Source organism: Ischnura elegans, chromosome 4 (assembly GCF_921293095.1).
Source record: "Ischnura elegans chromosome 4, ioIscEleg1.1, whole genome shotgun sequence".
In the NCBI taxonomy this organism is placed as follows: Eukaryota; Metazoa; Arthropoda; class Insecta; order Odonata; family Coenagrionidae; genus Ischnura; species Ischnura elegans.
In genome coordinates this window covers 32,640,822-32,658,455 of record NC_060249.1, presented here as the reverse complement: position 1 = coordinate 32,658,455, position 17,634 = coordinate 32,640,822, and the positions used below count along the sequence as shown (strand labels likewise).

At 37.9% G+C, this 17,634-nt stretch overlaps 2 protein-coding genes across 2 annotated transcripts; one reads left to right on the top strand and one right to left on the bottom strand.

Annotated features, from left to right (window-relative positions):
• Positions 1 to 48: 48 nt before the first annotated feature.
• On the bottom strand, positions 49 to 1,025 carry LOC124157240 (probable protein BRICK1-B). The gene is made up of 3 exons (XM_046531806.1): positions 740 to 1,025; positions 573 to 655; positions 49 to 499 (listed from the first exon to the last, which is right to left on the bottom strand). The coding sequence occupies exons 1-3, from the start codon at positions 858 to 860 to the stop codon at positions 473 to 475; spliced, it is 231 nt and encodes a 76-aa protein (XP_046387762.1). The 5' UTR covers positions 861 to 1,025; the 3' UTR covers positions 49 to 472.
• Positions 1,026 to 1,140: 115 nt separating this feature from the next.
• On the top strand, positions 1,141 to 10,539 carry LOC124157237 (fukutin-like). Its single transcript, XM_046531801.1, has 6 exons — positions 1,141 to 1,881; positions 1,959 to 2,120; positions 2,195 to 2,313; positions 6,191 to 6,462; positions 6,659 to 6,974; positions 9,399 to 10,539. Exons 1-6 carry the CDS (start codon positions 1,567 to 1,569, stop codon positions 9,649 to 9,651), a joined length of 1,437 nt encoding a protein of 478 aa, XP_046387757.1. The 5' UTR covers positions 1,141 to 1,566; the 3' UTR covers positions 9,652 to 10,539.
• Positions 10,540 to 17,634: the final 7,095 nt, after the last annotated feature.

Genomic DNA, 17,634 nt, shown 5'->3' with positions numbered 1-17,634 from the left:
ACACTTAACACGAAGACTATTTTTAGGAGTTCAAGTATTTCACATATATAAGACAAGTAAAAATTTTATTCACAAGAAAGCATAATGAAAAAACAATTGCTGGTTACACTAAGTTAGAAAAAGCAAATCATGATGTTAAACCACTTAAGCCGTCGATCATGCAATTTAAGTCACCACCACAAGTGAACCAATTATCAGTCGGCTTACACAATAAAAGCAGCAGGTTTCACTGTGTCAAATCAATTCCAGGTAGGTCACTTAGTGAGTAACATAATTTCATGGTGAATTATGTGAACGTGAGTCTACTGCATTTCACAAGAAAAAACCAGCGGCGTGAGAAAAGCGTATTTCACAGGAAAGAACTGGTAAGGTCGAAGAAAAGTATTTGGTCTAAGACATCCATGTATTTTGATTTCCCTTAATTGGACAGGAACATAATATGTCAATATCGAAGGCGTGCCGCGGCAGTGCATTACGTCAACGTCTCGCCTTTTGTTACCTGAAAGAGCATACACATTCATTAACACAATATCAATTCAAGGCCACAATGCAATTAATGAGTCTAGTCATACCCTAGCTTCTAAGTATTCAATCCTCCGTTCCAGGGTGGTTAACTTTTCATTTAATACTGCTAATCTCGATCGGCAGGACATGTCTGAAGAGAATAAAGAAACACCCGATTCATTAAAATGATATCATTCATTAAACAAAAAGATGAATCGAGAGATGATATCATTACCGAAGGAGTTTAAAAAATCAGCAATTTTCTTGATACTGCCTGTAATGACTTCAATGTATTCACGATTAGCCCAATCCTGTTGAATTTGTTTCTGGATTGTTTCTCGGTGTACTGCTGCCATCTTCGATATTATTTCTATGGCCTAAAGGAGAAACCGTTAAACTAATAATGACCAAGGAGGAGCTTCAACTTAGAACTCCCCTCGACCGCACAATCTCAACTTCCTAATCGTTTCAATTTTGATTGTGAGTGCCTAATCGCCTAATGTTGACAACTTCCAATATCTCCCTGCAGTTGTTAGCATTCTATTGAACTTCAGCTTATTCCATATAGAGGTCGTCAATGAGTTGCAGACGAGAATTCAAACGGTGTTAGTTTCAAGTTATACGCGAATAGTGACAATTTTTCCGCAGTGAAGAACTTATTTTACTTTTTAGTCCATCTTAAATCAGTAATTAAGCCATTTTGAGCGACTTCACAATCCTTTCCTTCATATTTTACTCACTACCCGTTCAAACATTTCCTTACGTTGTCGGTCAGTCGTTTTCAACTGTCATGTTTCAACTGAAGTTTGAGTGAGAAAGGAATTCGTCGGCCGTTCATGAAGTATCATAAATCTTAAATACACGAATTAATCTTAAATATACAGCCTCAATGTGTATTCTTCATGATAGGTAATGCCTGCAACTAAATTTTAATATCACAGACCATGAGTATCAATGGCGTGATTCCTAACATGTCGTTCAAGTGATTTTCCCAATCACAGATGTATTCTTCTAAATATATATCTGTGGCCCCAACGCAACTGCAGTGGTCAAAACTTCGAGATGAAAAAGAAATCCGCTTATCATTTAGTGATCAGTTTGGGTGCTGTTTTGTTAACCCTTCAAGCTCTTCTTCTGGTTTCTTTACTGACTCGAGAAAGAAGAGATGTTAACGAAGGCGATGAGGACTTGGGAGAGTTTTTGAATGTTACGAATCTCATAGGCCTTCCTGTAGTTATTCTTGATCACCATATTCTCAATAGAATTGAGGGAGCATCCTCAGTTGCAAGCATTAAATCTAGACAAAAGTGCCTTACTTGTTTAACTTCGAAACCTATTCTATTGGCAGTGGAATACAAGAGAGTGAATCCATTAAAGGTAATCTACTGTGATGATGGGGTAATATAGGTTATTTTGGAGTAATCTTTTGACGAAAATCATTCTTTATTTTGTAGGAAAATGCATTCATTAATAAATTGGCGGAATACGATTTTTCTGTGGTTGTTCTTTATAACAAATCGCCTCTGGAAGTTGTTCCTAGTCTAGACCAAGTGCCAATTGCTTACGTTTGCAAAAGGAGAATACCTATCGTTGTAAGCCTTTTACATGAGCGAGAGGTGAGCTTGTATTTTTCGATATTTCGTTTCAAACTTTTCGACAATGAATCTGTAACATGATTATTAATTTTCAGGGTAACTTTTGGTGGACTGGACAAGTGTACAGTGATCCTGAAGCTGAACTCAAGTTGCAAACTCTAGGGCTTGCGTCGAAAGACCTTAACAGTTTGGAACGTGAAGGAGCTCTTGACAAGTGAGTTATGTTGCTCTTTGAATTGTTTTGACTGGTAAACACAGGAAGCACACATATAAAATGCTTTTTTAGCTGTACTATCAAGAAGTCTAACTTCCCTCAACGGACACCTCCAAATAATGGAAACCATCCATTTGCAAACAATTTTAAGGTCCTGGCAGCAGAAAATTTAGCCTTAAAGTCATAATCATGGAATGAATTCCTTCGAGTAACATACTCTTAAATACAGATTTTTGCAACAAAAAATTGTGACCCCAACATTTTACCTACAATGATGGACACACTTATAGTTGCTGACCAGTGAAAGTTTCTCTTCCTCCACCCATAAAAATGCCATTTGTTGAAGGCCTATCACTTGAAAAGAACTTATTCAGGAAAAAATTGGAGAAAAACCCTGTTGTTGTACTTGTTGATGCTCTTTTCTTTAATTACGGCCTCCAAAATTTACTTAGAGTGTTTTTGTAATATTTTATTAGAGGTTTTCTGACTAATGTTTTGATATTAAAAAAGAAGTAAATGAAAATTGTTAAAATTCTCTTATTTTTGTGAAATCTTGCACATATGAACTGGGCTGTAAATATCCTGACAGTATCCCCTTCTCAATAGCTGACACCTTCCCTTAGCAGGCAATTTTTCTGGTTTCATAGATGTCTACAATATGGAGTGTTAATCATGCAAGAATAACTCATTTGTAAATATGTACTCACATTACAATACTAGGCATACTGTAGCCTTCCACTTGTCCCTATCCCTTGCCAGCTCTTATACTTCTCAGTGTTTCGTCAATAAAGAAGGTTCTTCAAAAAGAGAGCCTTAACTTTTGATTTTATTTTATGGAATTTTCTCTCAATTGTCCCCCACCATTATAATTCCTGCCTGATTGTGCTGTGTTTCATATTTGGGCCAACCAGCAAGGTATTTATAGTCATTGAGACCCACAAAGATATGTAAAAGGAGAACCACATAGTCTCCAATTTTAAACTTCAAAAACATGCCTCTTCATGGCTCATGTAGGGCCCCAATTTTTCACTAAGGCCCGTATTCTTAGTCGACCCTGTAGGGCCAACCGACCCTGGATACCTCATCAGCCCTACATGAACCGATCTTGCCCTACATACGCCACCATCAAGCCGTACATATGGCCATTTTTGGAACTAAACGGGCGCCTACTTGATGTAGGGTACCCGAACCAGCCCTACACCCTACAAAAACATGGCGGCCAAATATCATCTGCTGATCACTTCAATTGAAGAATCTTCGATGTAATGCATATTAAACGAGACGAGCTCACATGAACTAATTTAAAATGTACAGAAACACAGCAGAAAGGTAATGATACTACCACATTATAGCCACCAAGTTAAATAAATTATAAAATTGACTGAACCAATAAGAACAACATAGCGGTATACAGGCACCTTGCTCTACAAATATATAAAAATATTTTTCACGTTTGGCACTTGGTATACTCTTGGGAAACCAATACTTTGTTTACATATAACCGTAGAAAACGTATTTTCATGCCACTATTTGCCAAATTACAAACTTAACTATGGAAGGTGAAAGCGAATGACGAATCTTGGTGATGCAACGTTAGCTCCCACGTCAATGATCATATTTGCTCCATACTTATTACTATCTTATGCGGACCACTTTTGGAGTAAGTTAAAGACAATAAGGTTCTAATTTCGGCTCAACATGAGGGTATTTGTAGTGATAATTAACGTACCGACACGACCAGGTGGACGACACCGATTGTTTATTTACCTTGAGCCGTTGCCCTAACAATATGCCTGAAAATTATCGGATGTCTTCTCTTAGTTTCATAGTTAGTTCCCATTATGCCATCAGAATGGGAAATTGGCGCTGCGCCATCATCTACGTCATCTCAAAGAACTTGACGACGGAATCGCCCACCACTTATGTAGGGCCGACTGAGAAACGCATGTAGGGGCCTTTTGTTATGTAGCGACGGATATGTAGGGTCGACTAAGAATACAGCCCTAAGTCCTTGGCTGCTTCTGAGTACATTCCTACTAAATGCAGTGACGTAGCCATAGGGGAGGGGGGTTTTCAGGTTACATCCTCCCCCTTCAGCCTTTAAAAGAGGACTCCCCTTTACCATGGGGTGTTTACCATACATTCCGGAAGGGTTCTGAAATCTCTGGTAAACCCCCCCATTTCAAAATCCAGGCTACACTAAGGCCTAACCAGGGGCTAACCCAGCCCATACTCATTTGGCAAATATTGCTCCACAGCGCATTTCCTTCTCCTATTCTCCTGTAAGCATCCTTGTTTCTCCGGCATTCATCCATTTTATTCTCAGTGTTTTTCTGTTCTGCACCCTAAGGTATTAATGAATTACTTTCCAGATTTTAGATTGTATTTTATTGCTTACGTATGTAGCTTTACATGCTAACAATCAGTGGCTCAACGAGGGGGGGTTTTGGAGGATAAAACTGCCCAGAACTCAGAGAAATTTTATAATTCAATCCATTTTACTAAATTGGATGACTATTATTTATAGAATAGGGTAACGATTAATAAAATATCCCTCAGAAAGCGTTAAGACTCACCATTTTGAACCATTTATCTTAAAAATTTTCTTGGGAGGGCACCTGCACCTCCCGTATTCCATACCCCCGGTATTAGTTGTGCCAAAAACCCCCCCTAGCCTTAATTCCTAGCCGCATGCCTGCTAATAGCTGCAGTCATATAGCAAGGTGGTCATGTCAGAGTTACAGATTCCTTTACCAAATGTTTCTCATGTGAAGTTGTGGACAGAATTAAGCTCCGTGGTACAGGATTTAGCTTTCCAATGGCTACCATTTCACCCTCCCTACAAAATTGCGTACTTATTTTTCATGTTTGCTATGAGAATTTCAGATACCATTTTATGTACAAAAATTGTGATGCAAATTTTTTGTGTGGAAAGGTAAACTACTTTCTACTTAAAAACTAATTTCTACATTATTTCATAACAATTTAATGACAGCGCAATAAATATTTAACCCTTTCACTGCTGTGGACGTACCTAGTACGTCCGCACGGAGGACTGCTGTGGACGTACTTTTTCTTCCTCCCTGCCATGCGGTCAGCACTTTCGCCGAAGGACTTCGAAGGGTCGCTAATCCGTGACCCTATCCTCGACCAGCTCACCCACGCAAGACCGACTCCTCGACCCTATGAGCAGGCAGCCTACCTCCCGAAAAGTGACCTCTCCGACTGCAAGTTGAAAATCAATCACTCAATCCGATCATCAAAGAATGATTGTTTTCATCGCACTCCCGCCAATCATGCAATCAAGTACGTCTTTGAACCGTGTTTCTGCGATGAAAAATAACGATTTTGTCAACTTTGTTAAAATGGCCATTTTTCCGGTTGTCCGCAGCCACGTTTCTAGAAAAGTTAACAAAATCGTTATTTTTCATCATAGAAACACGGTTCAAAGACGTGCTTGATTGGCAGGAGTGCGATGAAAACAATTATTTTTTGATGATCAGATTGAGTGATTGAATTTGAAATCGCAGTCAGAGTGGTCACTTTTCAGGAGGTAGGCTGGTTGGGTCGAGGAGACAGTCCTGCCTGGATGAGCTCGTCGAGGATAGGGCCGTGGATTAGCGACCCTTCGGAGTGTGTACCACACCCATCCTGGAAGTACCTTCTCCAAGGGCCCACGAAACGCATTTTAACATTTTCGCCGCATGTGAGGAGAAGATTTTCGGAGATTGAACAGCAGCGAAAGGGTTAAAGTACATCTCCACCACAGAAAGTGCATAACAAATGATATTAGAATTTGTTACATTTTATGTGGATTTCTATACATAATTTCCTCTTTACTCTTGGGATTTTAATGTCGCATTTTTCCTCTTTTAAGGTTTGAAGTCACCACACATCAATTGTCTGATTTCTCATCTCCTTTCACCACTCCATTAAATGTTTATTCATTCTTTCGTGAATTTCGCCAGTCACATTTCAAAGAATGCAGCTGGCATCGAGCGCTTGAGTTTGAAAAAAAGTATGGATCTACGAGGAAAACACCTGATGGGAGATGGTTTGCTCATCGAGCTTGGAAAATTCTTGATAGAGCTAAAACCATTCTTGATGGCCTTGATGTTCCATTTTGGATTAGCAGTGGCACATGCTTAGGTGGGTATTAAACAGTTACCTTCAGAGTCTAGCGCATAAAAGAACAATAGTTGAGGATATTTGGTTATCACTCAATAGTTCTCAGTGCAGAAAATAAATTCCCTGGTCATATTTTTTTATCCTTCCCTGAAGTTTTAAGTGTGACAAATGAGTATTTTTCTAATCTGTTTATAAATTCTGTTTTCTTCCAAAATAGGATATTTTCGTCAGTGTGATATAATACCTCATGCAAAAGATGTGGACATTGGTATTTTTGCTAAGGATTTTAAGAAACAAATTGTGCCTGCATTTGTTGCTCGAGGCATGGCGCTCAAGCATCACTTTGGTCGTTTAAATGATAGCTTGGAGCTCTCTTTCCTGGACCTCTCTTCAGGAGTAAAATTAGATCTGTTCTTTTTCTATGAAGGAAAGGCAGGGGAAAACCATAGAATTAAGACCGATACCTCAAGTGCTTATAGAAACAAAATCATATGGAATGGAGGAACTCAAGCAAAGACTGGGAAAAAGTTTAAGTGAGTATGATCCTGTGATAAATATATGTAGTATGGTTATTTTGGTTCAAAATAGGTCTTGCTGTGTAATTCTATAATGACTTGATGATACCCTTATTGCCTTACTAGTGATACTAAGGCATAGTGTCACTTTCATTGTCTGGTGCCAAAACAAATGATGCATTAAATTCGTGCATACTAGCATACCACATTATCTCCCTCCCAAAGAAATTCAACACACAAAAGGAAAGGTAAGCAATCAAAAACAAGAGAAAAGGAAAAAATGCCATTTTTAAATGCCGCCATTGACTAAGCAATCGATAAGAAGAAAATTAATGTCGAAACACACTTGCTTCTTTCTGTTCCTAAGTGGATATCTCCTTTGAGAGACACTGTCTTCTGTTTCCGTATGGTCCTACACTTCCCTGTCACTGCAGTTCCCTTTCCTGTTCCCTTGTGTAAGTTTGTCATAGCCACTTTGTGGCCAAGCTTTCAATGACCTCTTGTGCCGACTTAAACTGTGACGAAAGATCCACAGAGAAAAAATCATTCGCCTTGACTGGGATTCGATCCCGGATCCCCCGATTTCCGGTTGAGTGCTTTAGCCAGTTAAGCTACCGAGGCGTCATTCTTCCCTGTCGATATTTTCGGACACTACCGGACAAGATGTTGCTGGACTGCTGAGCATATGATGCCACAAGCAGTCCAAATCGTGCGCACAGCACCACAGCCGGAGAGCAGGCCCGGACATAGAACACAAAGAGGTGTTCGCTCTAAACTAAAATTAAACTGTGACGTTTACCCCCTTTGCATTGGCTGGGGGACGCCTAATGTACTGTGCCAATCCTTCCCCAATAATGCCGGTCCTGCACTCATACCAACAAATATCTAGTAGTAATTTGGCGTGAGAATCTTTATACACAACATCAACTTCAACAATATCCTTAGGTTTAATGAGCATATTTGCAAAAGATCATAATTTCATCCATGTATTAGACTTAACTTAGGCGAACTTAACGAACTTAGACACAATCTTATCATTAATTTACAAGAAATTCTCATTGTTTATCCTAGGGAAGTTTTCCCGTCAATTAATTAGAAAGCTGCATGTATGAACCTTTAGAGGCTACTAATAGGAGAAATGATTTCTTAGACTCTAATTTCCTTTCCATCCAAGACTAGGTGGTGACGCCATAATAAAGCCAAGCTAAACATTGTTTTCCAGTCCAATTGAATTCTATTCTTTTTGACTTTCCTTCCCAGTCTTCTTTAATGCATTTGCAGAATATAGAAATTGGCTCAAAGTATAGGAAAATTGAAACATATAAAATAGTGACTAAACCCTTCCGTGGCTTGCGGGGTAACTCAGCTACCTGAAATTATGTTAATGTTGTATAATTTTTTTATCTTGCCTCTTTGATAATTTTCATATTTGATCTCCACCACTAAGTCGTTATTTATGCTACAAATTATTTTTTTTTACATTTAAATTGTTTTTGAAAAATTCAATTTTTATTCGTGATGAATGGAGCCTACAATTTATTTTTACATTACACAAAACAAGTTATTATATCATTAAAAAAGAGCCATGGTGTAGAATTACAGGAAAGACTGAAATACAAGTCATAATTTATGAATTTAAGTGATGTACCTGAGAGACACAGTCGTTCACGTAATTTTTCTTGGCACAGTCATGGAAGGGTTAATAATGTCTCAAAAAAAAAGACTTAATTTTTAATTAAATCTGTTATAAGACAGATACAGGAAATAATTTTTTCTAAAAAACCTAGGTCCATATAGCATAATCCATAGTGCAAAATTATAGATACTCTTGAAGGTATAGGCTGAAATAACAGTGAGAAATAAAGAATCTCCCGATAATCAAAACCACCAGCACAATAAAGGTGGTTAAAATGGTTGAGTATTTAATATTTCCATTGATTTTTAACCCATTACAACCCAATGTTGCTTCAAAGCAACATCAAAAATGTATAAATTTTCTGCTATATTGAGGAAATAAGTAAACTATGCTTTATTTTGTGGTGTAAATTGTAATGACGAAATAGTTAGCTGCCACGTACATTATTATTGAGTAAAAAAATCTCAACTTTTAAAAATGAAAAATCTTGAAATTTGATTTCTCCCAGAACCAGCTTTGGGTTAGAAAGGGTTAACAAAAAAATTTAAAAGATATTATTATTATTTTTTTTTTTGCTAAATTTTCATCTAAGGCCATTATTTATTTTAGCCAAGAAGAGAAATCTGCTTAAGCTTAAGCTAATTGTTTTATGCTTCTCAGTTGTTTTCAACATTCATGAAATTTATTAGGACTTAAATCATTCATTTTATCCTTTTACTTAATCTCTTTGAATTGATGTACTGATATTTCATGATTGTTTTCACTTCAGTTCAAGATTTAATTATGTCTTTTTTATTTTTACTCAGGTACATATTTCCTCCCATCTCTCTGTGTTGGACAGAATTCTTAGCATTAAAAGTTCGTATTCCCTGTAACACATTGGACTACATTTTGGCCAACTATGGTCATGACTGGAAAGTACCTGTCTCTGTGTGGGATTGGAAAAGTAGTCCACCAAACGTGATTCCCAATGGAGAATGGCCACAATCAGAGTGGCCAGAAGTGATAAGAGTGTATTATCCCGAACTTCAGATAGCCAAGTTTCAATACAAAAAATAGGCTATCTATAATAGATTGAAGGTAAGCTGTTATATGTTCCAAAGAAGGAGCAATATGTGTCATTATTTGGAAATTAAAGTGATTATACTGGTATTTTGACAATGTGTGACTGACATCTGCTTGAAGGAGAATCTTCAGGTGCCTGCCAATGAAACACTAAATCTGAGTAATTTTTCAAATATGTATAGCAATGTGTGATAAACTAACTTTCAATTTAACTTGACCCCTTGCTCAGTGGAGTGAGCACTTCATTCAACAATTTGCTGGTTATATGTATTGGCTAAAAAAAAATCCTGTAGTAATTTTTTTTTGCCATAGGATTTTTTTCGCCAGCCCAATATTACCCAATCAGAATGCTGACAAGAATTCCCTAGCAAAGCAATAAATAATGATGACTAGCAGATAGGAACATCATTCCATTAGATTTCAGACATTAACAACCTCAGCCTTTGATAATTAACTCCTTGGGTCATGGATCATAATGATGTCAGCATGCTAACAGCATATGAGCATCTAGCTTCTCAATTCAAGTGTAGCACTTTACTGGATGACACCTTGTGATTCTCCTCCCAGTAGATGACCACTATTTATTGATCAAATAAGGCTGTTACCAGAACATTATTCTTGGAGGAGTTCATTTTTTGAGGGTTTGAACCTGATGATACAACCAAAAACGTATGGAGGTTTGAACTCCCTATCCCAGTAGTCTATCAAACATAGAGGAACTCCCCATTGCTGGTTATGCCCGTGGTTGAAATACTGGTTAATTCAACTTTATCTCTAAAATTTACATTTTTTTATAAATTTAATGCATTCTTTGATACATATGTATTTACCTTCAAATGATGTTTTATGTGACTTTTTTATGAATTAATAAAATGAAATATTTTTGTATACCTGTTGCCTGTTATGATGTCTTCTGATTGAACTTCTGAATGTGTGCTACAGTATAGGCTACTATTTCAACAGTAGACGTTATTATGGAATTACATGAATTTGGAAGTAATTTATGCCTATAAATAGTTTTTTCCTAACACACAAGGCATCTAACAAATGCAGAAAGAAACCTCTACATGCTATCATTAACGTAGTACATAATCGAGTCTCTTTGGCATAAAATAAATATCAGATCGTGTGGACCTCAAATGAAGTAAGTTTTTTTCGTGCATGCGACATTAAAGTTTTGGTAACATGATTACAATCAAATTGAGTACCTAAACCCGTCTCACTTATCTGTTGCAGTGTTGCAATGGATAGCATGGTCAGCTACCATATGATAGCTGTAGCACGTTCGATTCTTGCCCTTACCATTCTTTTCTCTCTATCACGAGAAACCTTACCTTGCTTTGCAAATTCACCACCAAGTCGCTTTAGGTTATCAATTTTTTTTTACATTTGTTTGGGAACATTGTTATTAGTTGTATTGATGTTATTAAGACTCACTGAATTTTGTCAGCAGGCTTTTTTTTGCCAAGCTAAGCTCTGTGCTACATAGATGCATAGTACACTGTTGGCACTCATGCACCATAAGCAGTTTATCTTAAAATGAGGATATTTGATGTGATGGTATTCGCTTCCTATTCTTCCCTAAAATTATATCCTTATAGTAAGCTATTTATGTATGCATGTTGTATTTTTTCTGTAAAAATGCAGGAGAAACCGATAAGTTTCTTGCTTAGTCATAGCTGGGATGGTACCCAGTGGCGGCTGGTGGTATTAATTTATCTAGGGTGTGCATTAGAGCATATATGGGATGATTTAATTATATTATGTTAATCCTAATTCCATAAGCATCATATTTCGTTGTAATTGAATACATTGAAAGCAAAACATTTCATTGGTACATTCTACCCTTAAAATTGCATGAATAGAAATAATATTAGCATGCTAATGGAAATAATTATTCTAAACACACCTTTACATTTGATAGTAGATGAAATTCATTCTCCTTTCCTTCTTCTGAGCGAACTTGTCTATCACCGTGTTGTTGAAACCTTCGATACCATCCAGGAACTTATTTTCAATTGACAACATCGCCAAAGCAGTGAGCCTGTCCTCGTCCATCGTGCTACGTAAAAATGCTATAACAGGCTTAAGGGTTGAAAAACACCTCTCTGGTTGTCATCGGAATTGTCACCAGAATTTTCAGTAGTTTATATGTTTCACTGAATGTGTTTTGAATGTTATTGTCAACAATTAATCCTAGTAGATCAACGACGCTAGAGACTTTCCGTAAGTCCTCGCGCATGTAAATTATTTCAAGTTTCAAAATGAGTTACACCCGTGGTTACACCCTATGAGGAAGTAGTGTATTAACCGACCATACAGATGACTCTGTTGAAGTTGCGGACTAGGATCAAGGTGGGTAAGACACAGGTAGTGTAGGTGGCGGCTACACCACTACACTACCTGCGAGTCAGTCACCAAAAATATGCGCGTGCGCACTCGCATCGTTTTGAGTCTGCTACCATCACCCATTTGGACAGTGCATACCATAAGGCAGTGCTTACTTCGTCCCGCCAGAGCACCCTCAAGCGATCGCATAGACCGAAAATGCGACCGGCGCGATGCCACGGGATCGCACACTTGTAGAGCGGTGAATTCGAAAAGGAGATAGCTGTAGCGTTCGGAGGCTCATGTTTCTTACATATGTAGACAGGATTTTATCCTTCTCGTTACAAAAGAATAGTTTTCTTTTAAAATTCATCCATCTATGGGTGTGCACTTGCTAACATGCGTATATGCACGCGCCGCCACTGATGGTACCCTACCTGTTGTGTGAAATGCATAGTCAATGATTTCAATATGTCATCTCTATTCCGTAATACATATACATATATATCACCACAATCTAGTATCAAGTGAAGCTGTTATTGAAAGTTTGTATGAAAATTACCATTTTTATGTGTGCATAATTCCTTTTAACCCTTGCGATACGGTGGAGTTCTCGCCTTAGCACGACTCCTGTACTGAGCCCCAAGAGACTCCTCCGTCCCCTCCGTATGGAACATTGTTGCAGGACATTCATTAAGAAGAGTCTCGCTGATAATCGAGCACTCTCAGCACCACCCTTTTTCGACCCTTCCTAGTGGGGACTCTGCATTATCTCGGACCCCGAAGGTAGTTGGGCTCCCTCCTTTCGGGGTTTATAACCCTACCAGCGGCATTTGTAAGCAGTCAATCATGCTTATAAATCATGTTTATATTAATTAGCTATAATATTAATGCATTTAATGCAGCAACAATTTCCATCTTGATGTTTATACTGAAATCGAGATATGAGTTAAATCTATAGTAGAATTTCGTTTTAAAATTGTGAACACTGCACACAGGGACGCCCACTTACAAAAAATATATGGGGGGCCCAAACCGGGGATCTTTCCCCGGAAATTTTATAAGTAGTGAGTTTTAAGTTTTTTAAGCATTTTATAAGAGTCATATGATCAACATTAGAACCCTCATAACTAGAATCTCGATACCTGGACACTCAGGGGAAAATCGAAAAGCCTGACACATTTTTTCCTCACACCCATAATGAATTTTTGAGGGGGCTCGGGCCCCCTCAAGCCCCATGGAGTCGGCGCCACTGACTGCACGAAAGACAAAGAATTCAATCTTAGTTTATATGTTTTGAGAAAGGAACAAATATTAATTTCGGAAACTGACTGAATGAACAATTGAATGACCACCCTTACCACAAAGAGGGGTAATATAAGATGAGGAGTCCAGATACCTGCTCCCGGATTTTGATGGTATGGCCTAAGTCCCACTTTGTTGGGTCCCGAAAGTAAGACTTCGTGAACCCGTGACCATCATAAAAGGGGGAGAGCAAGGAAATATGTATTTTCAGCATTCGATCACTTGCATAGAAAAATCTCCGACGAAAATTTGCTGCTTTCGTCTCCTGGGTCAAGAAACGTCATGCCACATATATTTGTCATTCGTAGGGAAAGGGTTAAGATGGAATAGAAAATTAATGTTCCTAAAACACTCCCATGAATTGAAATCTATTTTTGTTGTTAACTAGAAGATTGTGGAGGATGAAGATATTTATTATATAACAGCCTCCGACAATGGTAGTTTCAGATGCAGAAAACATTGCTAGTTCTGTAATAAAAATTAAGCCAGCTAATACTTCATTTGGTACTGAATCACAGGATCAACTTCCCGGAAGTTTCCAATTTATGCTATGGATATCATTATGTACTTTCTGTTAAGTAAAGTTTTTTATCATTCACTTACAAACATTCAGTTTTCTCCCAAAAATATTGATGTATTCAACATCATTTAGTTTGACATTTGTTATGTGCTCAAGGCTTGAAGGTTAATATTTCTGATGAGTCTACTACCTACCTGAGTGAACAATGGTATTTAGTGAGTGAAGGGGTTATGGGTACTCCGGTAATTAACCGCACTTCAATAAAGTAAATTCGACCACGTTTTAGTGCGATGGTAAGCGACTCACTTGCTCAAAGTCTCTCACGCGCGATAGTCCTTCTCCGTTGCTGTTTCGTCAGCGTCTCTCTCTCTCGCGGCGCCTCCCTGGCACTCGGTTCTGTGTACCCTGGTGGTGGCAGCAGGGACCTCAGGGTCCCAGGGCAACGACCTCGGCCAGGTGGCTGGCCTTGGTGACGGCGCTTGAAATTAAGAGCTTCGCCACAGTGAGGTATTTTAATGATGAAAAATGAATCACACAAAAGCATGTAACTGCTTATTCATTTGTCAATATCTATCTATCCAACATTATTTTGTTTTACTTAGATTCAGCCAATTATGAATTCTTAATCCCCGAGAAATGTCTTTCTAAGCTACATAGTATTAATGCTTGATAGTTATTTACCAACTTAAGAGTGCATTAGCCCTAGAATGATCTCACATTAGGCTTGTGAACATCTTTATTTTTCACACCACTGCAGAATAGCAGCAAATATGTTGAATTAATTGTTAATTCATCAATATAGCTGTAATATTAAATTTTAAATTATGAAATTATTAATATGTTGAGTGCGGATGGAGATGTGAACATAGATTCCTGGCGTAGGTCTTACCAACTGGCATTTGACAACACATTATTGCCATGCCGGCCTGTCTTTCAATCGCTCCCTACACTCCTCTGCTCTGTTCTGTCTACTATCATGACGGTGTTGCGACTGGATTAGGCTGTCTTGACATGCCTCCCATTTTTGTGTAATAGTTTACATTTTTAGAATACCTTTTTTAAATTAATGGAGTACTTTTTAATTTGTAAGATTTTTGCCGTTTCAAAACAATTTCAGTGCAATTTTTTCTTTGCTCTTCTAAATACATATATATACTAACTGTAATCACATTTGAAGGTTGTTATTCCTGTTTTAATAATTTTTGAGATCAATATTTTGTCATTCTTCTTCCTTCTTCTAATCTTCCTTCCATCTTATCGACGAAAAATATTTTCATGTAACAAAATACGGTCACTCTATCCACGCTAAAACAGCTGAATAATCTGTATGCTGTTTATATTATTTTTTAAACTTCATATTCAATCATGCCATTATATCTCAGGATATTCTTCCAGAATATGTTTGCAACTCATTTTCTTAACAATCCTTTCAACCGGGGTTTGTTTATACTATTGGGTACGGAAATGGAAATATTTTTTTTGGCATTTTTCTTATTTATTCCATTTGTGTTTGTTAATGTTACAAGGTAGGAATAATTACGGCCACCATTTCATTATTCACGGGCGAAAAAGATGGACTTTCTCAGAAAACCTTTCTATTTTTCCTTTTGATTGAGAAATTGGAATTGAGGAAATCCTTAGCGAAAAAATTGTCGAATTTCGTGGCTCTAATGAAAGGGTCGTTTTACGACACTGCGGAACTCTGTGTCACCTGTTTTCACTATTTTTAGAAGAATTTTTGCCATTCTTACAAGAAATGCACGCAAGTATTCAGTTTTGTGCTTGTCATGGAGAAGGACAGCTCTTCCTTCTCCGTTTTTGTGAAACTCGCCATTAGTACAGTCTCTCCTGCGGACGTCTTTCGATTGCGTGTGAAGTTGTGTGCATTTCCTCTCCTCATAGAGATTTTATTTTTTCCAATATTACCATAGAGCCTTGTTCCATTCATAATTTCAGTACTTTACATATATTTAGCCACTTAAGTGGCATATGGGAGAAACTTAAAATTTTCTTTTTTTCCAATTTTATTTCCAAACCCCAAGGACTGTTTATGTATCAGCCTCTGGTAAACTATATATTCCCATAGAAAGAAAATCTTTGAGGTGTTATTTAAAAGTGTCTATACATGCTTTTCTACTAATGCAAATTAATACGAGGGCCGTTTTTTTTTTTTCAACCTCCGATAGGCTATAAATAAAAGACAATTTCATCTAAAACAATAATTTTATTACCAAAAGATTGGTACACTTATGGTTATTTTTCGACATAATCGCCGAAGAGATTGAGACATTTGTCATATCTGTGGACAAGCTTTTCAATACCCTCTTCAAAGAAAGTTGCCGCCAATGAATTCATGTAGTCCTTGACGTTGGTTTTAAGGTCCTCATTGGTTTGAAAGCGCTTCCCACCAAGCCACGTCTTCAGTTCAGGAAAAAGATGAAAGTCACTGGGTGCTAAGTCAGGACTGTATGGCGGATGATCGAAAATGTCCCATCCAAATTGTTCGAGAACCCGTTGAGTTGCTCCAGCAGTGTGTGGACGGGCATTGTCATGGATCAGAACAACTCCAGCGGTCAGCTTTCCTCTTCGTTTGTCCTGAATGGCTCTACGCAAACGTCGTAAAGTTTCACAATAAACAGCTTCAGTGATTGTGGTTCCGGGCTCCATAAACTCCACAAGCAACACACCTTGTTGGTCCCAAAACACAGTAGCTATAGTCTTTCTGATGTTGAAGGTTTGTTTGAATTTCTTTGGTTTGTTTGGTGAATTTGAATGCATCCATTGTTGTGATTGTCGTTTTGTTTCCGGTGTTTCGTATTGAATCCAGGTTTCATCCCCAGTCACGATTGATTTAAAAAAGTTGCCTCCTTAATCATGATAACGCTCAAGAAACTCCAAAGCTGATGCCATTCGTCCAGTTTTGTGGCCGTCTGTCAACATTTTTGGGACCCAACGTGCACAAAGTTTGTTGTAGCCTAACTGCTCAGTAACAATAGAGTACAAAACAGACCTTGAAACTTCTGGAAATTCCGTAGACAAAGCAGTAATGGTGAATCTGCGGTTTTCTTTAACCCTACTGTCAACTTGTTTAACCAGGTCATCTTAAATGACAGATTTGCGTCCTTGGCCCCCTTCATCATGCACATCATTACGGCCATCTTTAAACTTTCGACACCATTCACGCACAACACCATCACTCATGAAGTTTTCCCCATAAACACGACTCATTCTCCGATGGATTTCTGCAGCACTATGGCCTTCAGCCTGTAAAATACGAATCACACTTGGCGGGAGCATCAATAATGGCGGACATGTTTACGTGGCTGTAGCAAAATGCCGACTGACGCCTGAATATCAACAATGGCAGAGTGTGTAGTATGAGAGCTGCGCAGTTGCCTACAGTGGATGCCCGCTTCCTGCTGCCCGCATAGCGTCTGCACAGAGCGATCGGAGGTTGAAAAAAAAACGGCCCTCGTAGTTACATAATGTACAATAGCTATTCGAGCAAAATAATTTCACTGAAGGTTCTCAGAATTTCAGTCATAAGATCATTAATATTTATAAAAAAAAATTGACCACCACAGCTAAATCACCCCAAAAATACTGTTCACCTTCCTGATTACCTAAGCAAAGAAGGTGCTTATTAAAACAAAGGTGTAGAGTTTGCTATGGAATAGGAATATAGAAAATGGTTAGAAATGTTTGCCCATGTTGTGCAGACGTTCCTGAGTTCTTTTTGAACCCTTGTTTCAAAGAATTTCACGATTATTAATTAATTTTTGTAGCATTAGCACTAAATAAAACGTCAAAAAGGTATTATAGCT